At 43.1% G+C, this 13,318-nt stretch overlaps 1 protein-coding gene across 1 annotated transcript; it reads right to left on the minus strand.

Annotated features, from left to right (window-relative positions):
- Positions 1 to 48: 48 nt before the first annotated feature.
- On the minus strand, positions 49 to 12,846 carry btbd9 (BTB (POZ) domain containing 9). The gene is made up of 11 exons (XM_054761795.1): positions 12,640 to 12,846; positions 12,153 to 12,361; positions 10,406 to 10,769; positions 6,503 to 6,770; positions 6,185 to 6,404; positions 5,886 to 6,005; positions 5,691 to 5,800; positions 5,426 to 5,615; positions 5,240 to 5,347; positions 2,705 to 2,783; positions 49 to 1,504 (listed from the first exon to the last, which is right to left on the minus strand). Exons 2-11 carry the CDS (start codon positions 12,335 to 12,337, stop codon positions 1,319 to 1,321), a joined length of 1,830 nt encoding a protein of 609 aa, XP_054617770.1. The 5' UTR covers positions 12,338 to 12,361; positions 12,640 to 12,846; the 3' UTR covers positions 49 to 1,318.
- Between the last annotated feature and the right edge of the window lie 472 nt (positions 12,847 to 13,318).

The raw sequence follows: 13,318 nt of genomic DNA on the forward strand, positions 1-13,318 counted from the left end.
CCTGTTTCAACTGAATAATAATGGAAACATTTGTGCCACAGAGACAAGGCCATTTGCTGGAATAAATGTTATTTCACACTTCATGGATGTTAAAACAAATTTGAACATTGTTTACAGGCAGTGAAAAAGCAAATACATCAAAACACTCGAGGTGTAAATCAGACTAATACAGTATAACAAACCCCAGACACCTGTGTGAATAATCTAGGTGAAGGGGACCGCTGCAATTTTTATATGTACATCCCACCATGAAAGGGTGTGGTACAGTACTAATGCTAATCTTGGGTTCCTAATGGGGTATAATGAAAAGTGTACAAAGTTTAATTGCGTCTGACTAGTGTTCTTGCAAAACATTAGCTCCCAACCATTAGCTCCTCATGGACAAAGAAAACAAAGTGCAACAAACAGCAAGCACAGCGCACTAGCTTCATTTGAAAACACACACACACACACACACACACACACACAGCCTAACAATAACATCTTAAACCTGACAGATGAAGAACTTCATTGAACCTATCAGCTCCAGTACTTTACTTCAGTCAAAAGACCCAAGATGCAAACTTATTTTTGTCTACTTGAGTCTGTTAAAGTGCCAAATAGCAGCTGCTCATGTAATAGCTGGTTTGTTTTGGCTTCTCTGCAGCCCGAGTGCATAAACAATTTGGTCCGAGCCTCTCAGCCCAAACTTTCGTCAACTAATCGGTTTCCTCGTCAGCTTGTGCTAAGAAATGCAAGTGCGTGAAATACTAAATTATGACACGTCAATCTCACTTTAGTTTGCTCTTGAGGTATAAATGAAGTCTCCAGATAAGGATTGCAAACTCTCAGCAGCTTTCGTTTCTTATGCAAATGCATAATTGGATTAAGTGCTGTTTGCACACAAACATCACATTTTGCTTCAGCAAAAAGTTCAAGAATTGAGAAATGCAAAAATATCAACCGGCTTTTCTGATGGGGGTCAATCGCTCTCTTAAAAATAGATTCAATATGTATCTCTAGTGGAAATATTACGTGTAAGAAAGGACAGTGCAGGGAAAGCACATCCTCATCATCAGCATTCTGCATGAGCCTGGTCTTGTTTCACCACCTTTACAAAGTACCAAAGTCACAAAAACGTATCAAACGAGCCAGAGAGGGAAGACTGGTGTCTTAAAACGCCGCTGCTACACATGCAAGTCTCGAGGCACGCGCACGACAAACAGCACGAGTTATGACAGCGAGAAAACGGCGTTGAGCAGCGAGGACGAAGAAGACTGTGCAAAATGGTGGTCCTCCTGACCCCCTCCTACCCTGTGGGGCGGGGAGGCGGGTGTTATTAATGATGGGCCTGTGATGAAGATGAAGACGGGTTAGAGGGCAGCAAGCTGTGAGTGCGTGAAGGTCGCTGAGGTCGCGGCGGCTGCGAGGAAGTGGCAGAATCTGAAGCGTCCTGGCTCGGGCTGCCCTCTTTGACATCTGTGTCCAACTGGGCTGGACACTCAAAGTGGACACAGTGGAAGACCTGCAAGAGGAGGAGGACGAGAATCAATGGCCGTATTATGCTGCCCCCTAATGGCTTGGAGTGAAGACATTTTATGTACCCCGCCTGTCGCCCGAAGTCAGCTAATGAGGAAGAAGCGGTATAGAAAATGGATGGATGAATGGATGGATGGAGAGCAAGTGCCAACTCCTGCTGGAAGATGAAGTCTGCAGCTCCATAAAGCTGTTCCGCTGAAGCAAGCATTAAGTTCTCTAAAATGTCCTGGTAGACGGCTGCGGTTATGTTTGACTTAATGAAGCACAGAGGACCAACACCAACAGCTGACATGGATCCCCAAGTCATCAAAGACTGGGGAAACTTAACACTGGACTTCATGCATCTTCTATCGCACTCTTCTCCAGTCTTCCTCCGGACTCTGGGACCTTTGTTGCCAAATGAGGTGCAAAACTTGGTCTCATTAGAAAAGAGGACTTTTGACCACTGGGCAACAGACCAGTCCTTTTCTCTTAACGCTGCTTCTATCGAGGAGAGGTTTGACAACAGGAATTCTACATTTGAAGTCCATGTCCAGCATCGGCCTGCGTGTTGTTTCTCTTGAAGCAACAACTCCAGCATCGATCAACTCCTTATGAAGTTCCCCCACACTTTTAAATGGCCCTTTCCTGACCACTCTCTCCAGCCTGCGATCATCTCTCCAGCTTGTACACCGTTTTCTTCCACACTTCGTCCTTCCACTTGACTGTCCATTAATGTGCTTTGCGACAGCACTCTAAGATCACCCAGCTTCCTTTCCTAGCTCTTTGTGTTTTTCCCACCTTGTGTGGGAGTCAATGAGAGTTTTCTGCACAACTGTCATATGAGCAGTCTTCTCCATGTCTGAACTCATCTGAGCCAACCTAAAACAGACTTTTTAAAAGGCTCAGGACCCTTTTGCAGGTTTTGGATTACTTGCCTGATTAGAATTTGACTCTTTGAACCTACAAAAATGAAGCTTTTCACAGTATTCAAATTTTCTGAGTTTGTGGTTTTAATAAGCTCAAAATCTTAATCAGCAAAGTTACAAGGAACTGCTTGAGATATGGCTCAATAAAATTTGTTGGTGTCATCTTTTATGTTAAATTGCCCAAATAAAACAACTTATACTCGATATTCAATTTTTTCAGGTAGTACCTGTATGAAGAAGGAGACTGTGACAAAGAAGCAGAACAAGCGTATTCTCACCTCGTTAGCAGTGTTGTGAGTCCCCACGATACGGACGAAGGAGGCTGGTTGCTTGTCAAACTTGAGCGTCTGCCATGAGCTGTGACACGTTGAGTTCACACAAACAAATAGTACGTATTGTATCGCAAAAAAAGACATAAAAAGGTGCTTAACTAGAAGTCCCAGGGTTTTCTTACTCCTGCTCCCATGCCCAGAGGACAGCCAAAAGGCTGTGTGGTTTAAAATTAAAGGGTGACTGGCATGATTCATCACCTTGGCTTAAGTATGTCATATATTGTTTGTAATTATGTTTTACATTGTTTGCTTTTTTAAAAGCAAACGGTAAATTCGTAAAAATAGCATTTTTAGCATGTGGCGGGAGCAAGGACTCATCGCCGTCCCTGAAATGGGAAGTGACGTCGGTGAAGGTGTATTCACACGTAAATAGACATGGCGGCGAACCAGACTGAGGATGTTTACAGCAATTTTACCGAAGAGCTGAACGAGGTGTCAATAGTTTTGAAGGAGGAAGAAACATCTGGAGATGAAATAGAGAATTTGCAGAACATGTAATTAAGCCATACTTATTCGAACCACCGCCGATGAAACTAGCGTGTCTGACGAGGACATGGAGATCAAGAGAATGGTAAGTGTAAATTACCTTGGATTTGCTTATCCTTCAATTATTGTTTTAAATCTGCTTCTTAATGAGCGTAAAGCTGTGTGCACTACGCTGCCGCCCCCTCATAGCATCCATTCACTTTCTATGCCGCCGATCATCTCTGTGAAAGTGTGTTTATAACATATATAATGCTTTGAATGCTTGTCGCTATGGTGGCATAGTGTATACAATATGTAAATATGACTTACTGCTCTGTGGCAACTTTGACGCGGTTCGTCTTGTCCCTTCCTGTGTAGCCAAATGCGTTTATACCAGCCAAATGCTTCAAGTGAAATGAACATTGCAAAGAACAGAATGTGAGGTGATGGGTCCATTTGGGTGTCGTTCTCTGTCGTTGATGTGTTCATTCTAGTCCTAAAACTTTCCACTTTTGGGAAAGAAAACAAACTTACAGTACCACTCGGTCACTGAACAGCCAGCGGCAACACAACATTTTGACATGACGATTACTTTCATGAAAAATATACCAAACAAAGTCGACGAGCTAATTCTACAAGCGTTTGTTTACTAGGCTTTAGCTGAGAGCTGCGCCTTCACTGACGTCACTCTTTTCTGGGCAGAAAATTCATAATGGCCACCACATACAAAAATGTAATTTTTAACTCAATAACCTACCCACCTTTGTTTTGTAAATGCTGCCATTCATTACCTGCCAGATTAGCAGTTCACAGGTGACGACTGAGTCTCTGAATATATTAGGATATTAGTTCAAAACTAACCCAGACACTTGGCTGTCGTTTGGGCATGAAAGCTAGAAAAGCCAAATTGCTGGGTTGTGGGACTTCTGTGTTAAATGGTCCATGAGACGATTCATCAGATTTGCTTATATATGTTATATACCGTATTGTTTGTAGGTATGTGTGATTTTTGAAAAAATTACATTTATGGTTCGTGCCGCCACTCATGGCAATCTAGCTCGCAGTTCACCCTCATTTCTGGAAATGACATCATCGGGGTGACACCTCGGCTAGATCTGAGTGAACAAACGTTTTTCGAGGTAGATCGCTGACTTGGATATTTTTCCATCAAAGTAGTCGTCATGCCAAAAAGTTGTGTTGCTGCTGGATGTTCACAGTTTCCGGGTGATACTGCATGTTTTCAAAAGAGGAAGGTTTAAGACAACAATGGACGAAGCAAGTGCAGAGAACGAGACAAATGGACACCCACCTCAAGTTCTGTTCTGTGATCATTTCACTGATGACTGCTTCGAAGGAACACCTTTACAAGAAGCATTTGGCTTCAAAGTACGGTATAAACGCATATTGGAAAGGGATGCTATTCTGCCCGTACACAGTAAAAAAAAAAAAAAAAAAAAACACTATGTGAAAGTTGGTAAACATTACTAAAATTTTACACTATTCCACAATAGCAACAAGACTGCAAACCATTGCTATATAAACATCTTTTGACAGTGCTATGTTTACTATGCGAGGCGGCGGCGGCGGCGGCCATATATACAATCAAATAGGCTATAAAAACCCCTTTAGCTCATCTAGAACCCGATTTAAAACAATAATTGAAGGATAAGCAACTAATTTACACTTATCATTCTGTGTTTTGAATGCAACCTATCTTCTTCATGTCTTTAGGCTTAAGTCCATATATCCATAGTTCTTTTAATTTTATCTGCAAATGTTTCTTCTTCCTCGAAAACTACTGACACATCACTCAATGCCTCGATGATGTCACTTCCGTAAATGTGGCAGAACTGCAAGCTTTCAAAAATTGTACAATATAGAACATAATTACAAACAACTTATAAAATATTTAAGCCAAGTTGATGAATCATGTCAGGGACCCTTTAATGTACCTTGACTACATTCATTATTATTGCATGAGCTAATCATTTCAACATGATGCTCCAGTTGCCTCACCGACATGCCACACGGGTGCGGTCCACCACCTTTGTCCATTGCTGCTGATTGGTGGACACCTCGATGTAGTAACTGTAGGAGCGCTCGTCACAGTCCCACAGCAGCAGCCTACACAGGCAGTCATAGAACTGGTAAGAGTAATTTCATGGAGAAACCTTCAGGAATTCAGGGAAAAAGCTGACCCACCTCAAGGATCCGATAGAGAAGGGCTGAGCCAGCTGGATGACGATGGCGCCCGAGCCCAGCTGATGGCACGTGTAGCCTGAGTCCCAGTCGTAGTTGCGAGTGTCGCCGTTGAGTAAGGCATTCCTACTGCGGCTGACCCCCTCGATGACGCTGGCACACGATGCCACGGTGGCTACATTCTCGCTGGGCACTGCGGATGTCGCACATTAGATCTCAGCTGCTGGGGTACATTCTAACCCGTGTGAGAGTTCTTCGTGCAACATACCCAGAAGTCCTTGCTCCAGCGTGAAGGAGCGGTTGGTGAACATACATTCAAAGGCCACAAGATGGAAGACCTTGTTCACCGTGTTGTGTGTTCCGACAATGCGCACGTACCTGAGGTGCACACGTCATGCAACACGCTCCAATGTCACTTTTTCTCAAACATGACTCGGCACAAAGAACCGATGCTCTGACTGACCTGCAAACTCGAGGCGTGAAGAAAAGATTCTGCCAGGACCGGCACAGGTACTTGGAATGGTCCACAACCCTCACCCAGTCCAGCTCATCCATGGACACCTCAATGTAGTAGGAATATGAGCTTGAAGGAGGATCAAAGTCAAGATCTCATCATCACTGCAGGGTTCTACAGTCATCTTTAGCATTTAACAATGATTGTGAATGATGATAACTCATGTTTGGGCGTTGAGTCCAAATGCCAAGAGAACATCTCGACAGAAGCAGCAAAGTTTCATCAAATCATCTGTAAGGTGTCTTTACCGACTGTCTCTGTCCCACAGCAGCAGGCGGACATGGTTGATGATGGACGGCTGGCCCAGTTTGACCTGGATGCCGGCTCGGCCGTCCTCCTCGATGGGATGTCTGGAGAACCCGTGGTCCAGGTCGTAGTTCTGAGTGTCTCCGTCCAGCAGAGCAGACTTGAGCTCGCCTTTCACCACCTGAGCTCCGTGCTTCATGGTGGCGATGTTCTCCTCCGGTACTGAAAGCCAAGAAGACGAGTGGTATGAATGCAATATAACGCAACGGGCGGGTACAGTCACACCATTGGATGTCACACAGTTTATGAGAAGCACAGACTTAGCATGCCACGGAAGTTCAGGTCCATGTTCCGGCTCTCGGAGCGCAGCTTTATGGCGTCCAGCAGGTCATCTGGGCTCAGGAGGCCCGACGGTCGGACGATGTTCAGCATCTCCGTCAGCGTCATGAGCGGCAGACGCACCGCCGCCATCACTTCCTGAGTCTCGGGGCCTTCGCCATACTGTCGGCACCAGCGGCACAAGGCCTGAAAGATCTCCCTCTCGCTGGCGGCAAATGAGTCGCGGCGAACCACAGTCAGCAGAGCAGTCTGCACACGCAACACCACATTTCTTTAGGTATGCACCTGCTGCCATGTCAGCTGTGTCAAATTGTGTCACTTCATTAGGTTCACTATGTAACAAAAATGTTACCTTCATGGTAACTCCCTTTTGATTAAAATTGTCAGTGAGGCATTCATTTTAATACTGTACACTTGAGCTCCAATATTTTGATGCTCGTGTAGCCGAATAAGTCGCCAAAATACCACATAACACATTTAGATTAAAAAAAAAAAGTCATCCCTCACCACTTTGCGCTTCAAATTTTGCAGTTTCACTCACGTTTTAAAAAAAATATGTTGTTAAATTATGCTGTTGCATGGTTAAATACAGCCTATTAACAAATGTTTTGCCTGAATGTACCATTTTCAAGCATAAAAATGGCTAAACAATCTAAAATCAGTTTCCGCCGCATGTAACGGATCGTGACAGGGCATGATTTTGTTTTTTGTTTTTTTTTTTTACGTGAAAACTATGTTAAGTAATACAGTGTATGAATGGACATACAGTATGTGCTATATCAGGGGTGCCCATTACGGCGATTACAAAGGTATTGTGGGTATTCCCAAGGTATTCTGTCAGCTGAATCATTACTGTCACTTCATAGATGGCATACGACATCAGTCAGCTGATATTAAGCCGCCTCCTGATTCGCTTTCGTGCTGCGGTGGCATAAAAAAAAATGGAGAACGAGCAGCCACACACCGATAATGCAACTTTCATCTTTATTATTCCGATTACAGATAAGTCATGAACTCCACTATTTCACGATGATTTTGAAAATGTGCCCATTGCTGAAAATTTTTTATATATATATATATATATATATATATATATATATATATATATATATATATATATATATATATATATATATATATATATATATATACACACACACACACACACACACACACACACACACACACACACAATATATATTCTCCATGTTTATAGTGGGAGGTAGATCTTTGGGACAAAGTAGCCCACAGGCTGAACAAGTGTGAGCACCCCTGTGCTATATAGATACATACAGATACCCTAATGTTGACATTATTACCGACAGTAAATTTCAAAATAAAAATCCTGCCACAACGAAGCAGCAGCGGCACGACACAGTGGCGGCAGTCTGCCTCCCATGCAACCCACCACCATCGCTTCAAAAAATCCTAAGGGAAACCCTATAAAATACAAATATAACATTCAAAGACATCGCAATGAAATGTAGTATTCTACACTGGTCACCAGGTGTCAGTCATGTTACTGTAATGTTCAGTGAGACACACAAGCACCAGTCTTGATCGCAAGAACAACAGGCTTTATTGCAGATTTGAATGATCTCACAACAAGGCACAATAATCCCTAATAAAAACGTGGGCTACTTTTGCTGAAACTCACCTCTGAACCCCCACCGTCCTATCCTGTCCACACTTTCCGCAAGACATTTATTGCAACACAGACAAGCGTGAGTTTCTTCTTAAGTTTACTATATTGGGTATTACGAGTCTAAAGGTGACTTTAGGGGTGTCACTTCATGTTTAGAGGGGTCTAATAATGTTTAAAAATGTATTTTAAAAGGTCTATGAGGTTTTCTACGCTCGAACTACGAGAATACATTCCATCTATAAATAAGGAATCCTACTTCACAGAAATTCATTCACAGTCAGGTCTGGAACCAATTATTTTAATAATGAACTGCAATAAATAAGTGATTACTGTATTGTTAAAAGAATATTTCTCTGACATTTAACCTAACCTGAAAACAACGATCTTTGTTGAAGCAGAATTTCTTCTCATTAGAAAGCTCAAGTGTACCTAATGCTGTGACCACTGAGTGTATATTCGTCGTTTTTTTCCACTATGTCACCACTAAGCCTGTCACGATAACACATTTTGCTGGTCGATAATTGTGCTACAAATTATCATCAATCCATTTTATTGAAAAACATTTTTAGACCATTTTTTCAATAATTGTCATGAGGTGTACTGCACATTTGAACCACCAGATGGTACTCAAGTATAGTGCATGGCAGGGGTGCTCACACTTTTTTTTTAGCTTGCTAGCTACTTTTAAAATGACCAAGTCCCAAAGATCTACCTAATAGTATAAATATAGAACGTATATATATTTACTGTATTTATTTTAAAAAAATATGAGTAGGTATTTATGCAGGTTATACATGTATACCAGGAGTGCACGCACTTTCTCAGCATGCAAGTACAAGTCAAAATGATCTACCTCTTTCTATAAAACATATAACATATACAAAATGTAACCAGTAAACTCTGAAAGTCTATTGTAAATATTAATGATTAGTATTTCACGTTCACATTTTCAAAGTTTACAGGTAATCAAAGTAGTTCCTATCATAATTCACTTCAATATGGAAATAAAGATAATTACACAGAACTCCTAAATAGTTGTGTACATAACCTGAGTATTGGTAATATGTCAAATTAGCCATGTAACGTTCATTAGGGCACACAGTTCATGTATTACATCCAGTTAGCATTTGCTATCAAACATTACCGATGCACGAGAATTTAAAATGATTATGCAAAAGACAATGCAGCCGAAGTCAAGGCAACATATTGAAAAGGTTTCAGCAATGGGCACATTTTTAATTTCATCATGAAATAATAGTTTAAGAAGCGAATGTGTAGAAAACACTGATTTCTGTAGGAGAGTTCATGACGCCAAGCAAAGCCAGTAAAAAATACACTTTTCCTACGTACCTTGCCGCTACAAGTGAACAGATAACTTTTGTTATAGATATAGACATCTTACCACGGAGTTAGTTCATCCATAATCACAATAATAAAGATGAAAGTTTCATCTTCGTGTGTAGCTTGAAACGCTGCGGGGGAGCAAGCGTGAACCAGGAGGGGAGCTTAATGTCAGCTGACTGATGTCATATGACCAGTACAAAGCGACGTTTACGCGAACGAACCAAACAACCTTGGCGATCTACCGGTAGCTCGCGATGGAGGTAATGGCCACCCTTGGTGTAGGTGTACCTGTGTGAGCCATTAGCTTGACACAGAAGTTGCCCGTACCTTTGTTGTTGCAATGCAGCCAGTGATACTGGGTTGCCGACCAAACGCCTCAGTAAGCGTTACTGTCAGCACGAAGGCGCCGCTGCACGAGGCATCTATATATGTCGTATTTTTTTTCCCAGTTGAGAAAACTGTCCGTTTCAGTCGTCTGTGTTCATGCGCTCACCGTGTTCATTCTGTTTAAAACCGAAATGTTTCCACATTGGGGCTGTCAGCATTCGCCTCAAACATCATCGCTTCTGCGCCTTCTTAATGTTAGCGTACGCTTCCTCACGAAGCTCACTGCTCGTTCCCATGTATCCACTCACTAGTAGCACCGCCTCCACAAATAGGCTGAATGAGATGAGGGACTACTCTGTGTTCATAAAGAATCAATGCACACAGACACAAGCGGAGTGAACCCTCTTGTCATCCAGCCTGTGTGGCACAGAGAGACAAGCAGATGAAACACATGCATACGTGCACGTCAGTTTATCAAGTGCGTCATAATTATCGACCTGTTTTTTTTTTTTTAATCTTTCGATTAACCAATTTCGCGATTATTGTGACAGGCCTAATCACCACTGACCTTGGATAGCGTCAGGAAGCCGTCCGAGTTCAGCACTTCCGGTGCGTGTTTGTCCATGTAGGCGCAGCAGGCGGCACTGAGCGTGCTGAGGGAGTACAGGCTGGCCACGTCAAACACCAAGCAGACGTTGTTGTTGTGCAGGATGGTGCGTAGGAAGTCGGAGATGGAGTCCTCTAGCGGCTGCAGGCCGTAGCGGTGGGCCAGGCCGAGGAAGTCGAGCAGCACCTCTTCGCGGGCCGAGCTGAGACTGGCGCGTCCTGTGTATAGGTAGTGGAGCAGCATGGAGAAAGCCTCCGCCTGCGTCTCCTCCAGACAAATCTCCGCCTGCGGCTGCGACTCCTTCATTCCACCATACAAGAGGGCTCTAGAGGAAGAACATGTTTGTTGTTGTTGTCACAAGTCATTTTCTGTGCCGCCATATGTAAATTACTGAAGACTAGAAAAGCAGCATACCGTGGCAATTTCCCCATGCCGTGCAAATACGCCCCCATCACAGCGCCTATTTGTGCTTTAAGTACTATGATGCTATGATGTTCAACATCATTGCTTTTCATAACACAGCTTTGAACTTCCCACAGTCAGTCCAATAATGCAATAACATAAGACTTTTGCATACTATTGCATTAGTGCCGGTGACGCGCATTCAGGGAAGGCAGGCGTACGCCTGCTCCTGCGCCACTTCCGGTCCCTCACACAACTGTAGGGTTTCAATCACGTGACCTAGCGGCAGTTCGCGTCGCTTTCGGTGAGCGGACGCGGGAGCAAGTATGGGATACGGCCACATGCATACTTCGTATGTTTGTGAAATATTTTGGAGATTAGAGGGAATTACGGTGCATCTCATTTAAATTATTTGCGCCTGTTGTGTGAGTGTACATGACGCGATTCATGAACATAAAATAGTTGAAAACAAGATGATGGAAAAGCAGTGACAGCTTATCTCGGCGTCAGACATAATGAATATAAATAATATGAAATACATTCTGGAATATGTCCGTCGTCGTTTCGCTGTACTGTTTGGCAACGTGTGAGCTCCAAAGCCAATTTTCAGCCAAATTTTACGCACTATGTCTGTGCTGCTAGAGATAAGCTAGCGAGCAAACCACATTTCAAAGCCCTCGTGGAGCATCGCTGGACATCTTCCAGGCGGGCTGCTTTTACATTTTTGAGTTCCAACAATGTTTCAACTTTGATTTTAGTACAAATTGTGCTTCTTCTTGTTCACTGTAAACTGGAGCGTGTTTACGCGGCTCAAATTAACGAGAGCGTCAGCTGGTTAAATGCCGAAAAAAGGTGGCTTCTCCGCGTATTTGGTTGTTTCCTTTAAGATGGACTATCGTAGTGTAAAATATAAAATTTTCTGAAAAATACATATTTGAACGATTTCTACATGTGAGAACGGTGCATGTATGCTCAGATTTGACATGATTTGTGGTTACAATTAAGCTAATTTGCACCCCCATCTCTTTGAGGCGGCGCCGACAACAACCGGATGCGACGTCAAGTGAAACCCAGCAATGTGCACAGTGCGGGACTTGGGTATGCCTCTGTACCAAATACAAACATTTTAAAAAAGGGAATAAGATAATGTTTTCAGTTGCAAAAACTGTACATTTTAGTAGAAGTCAGTACCTCACTGATCAATACAACTTATTGCTACTGATCTACTGTATATTGTCATCATGTATGGCTAAAAAGTGATAATTAGGAAACTGAGGGTTGATTACAGCGGATGTCGGGTGAGCACCTGAAGTAGTGGCAGCGGGCGGCCAGGATGACGTTGTGTGCTGGGAAGCGCTTCCCCTCCACGATGAAGGTGACATCGCTGTACTGCTCGCCCAGCGCCAGAGCTCCCAACTGCTCCGACAGCAGGTGGATGTGGTCGATCTCCGACACGGAGGCCAGCGGCCGCAGAGGGTGACTGTTGCTCATGATGGTCGCCTGCTAGGGTTTCATCTGCACGCGCACACACACACAGACACAAGTCAACGGCTAACAGCTAGGCTACATGCTAACATGGAAGCTACTGAAGCGTTAGTCGAGTTTAAAAGCGCAGCTTCCTGCACTATAAACGACAGCCTGATGCTCCCAAGTGTAATATTTCACGTCCGTTGTGGATCAGAAGAAGCCGTTTATCAGCCAAAATGCTACAAGTCTATTTGTCGGGACATTTGACACCCGATTAAGAGACGACAGTTTTCCAGCTTTAAAGCTCATTCCGCGCTGTGACTTACCAAGCAGCTTGCAAACAAACAGTTTGATTCTTCAAATACACTCCCGATGTGTCAAAAAACGACTTCCTTTCGCCCAAGTTTAAAAGAAAATATCCCAAATATGTTTTGATTTGTCCGACATCACAGCGGAAAGCAATTGTGGGTCATAGGGAGCTACTTCCGAGTCTTGCTCTTCTTTTAATCGAAGGTTGGCAAGCAACTTCTTGTGTGCATTACCGCCACCCTCTGATAAGGATGCTAAAATCCTACGTCGAAATCTGCCTTATTAACGCAAAACTGTCCTGTTTAGGGAATTTTGGCCATCATACACATACACAATATTCTTATGTGAGACACAAACACACGTCTTTCTCTTTTCTGTGCTTTCTAAGGATATAAAACAGATAAAAAGAGATGCCTTATTAATGCACAAAATGGGGGACACCTATTCCGTCTGCAAAGCCCGCTATTAAAACACCTCCAAAAACCTCCAACAAGGTTTTATGTTTTTTTTTTAATACATGCAGTACCACGCAGTAACAGGTACATTCACAATAACTTGTACTACCTACAGTATTTTGCCTTACTTTAGTCCTTTTCAGCATTAGCGGAACTTGCTTCTTGGGGCATGGACTGGTGCATGGACCATAGCAACATAGAAAGGAACGCTACATCGAGCATTAACTTTTCCAAACTTAAA

This window comes from Dunckerocampus dactyliophorus, chromosome 19, assembly GCF_027744805.1.
Source record: "Dunckerocampus dactyliophorus isolate RoL2022-P2 chromosome 19, RoL_Ddac_1.1, whole genome shotgun sequence".
NCBI lineage: Eukaryota > Metazoa > Chordata > Actinopteri > Syngnathiformes > Syngnathidae > Dunckerocampus > Dunckerocampus dactyliophorus.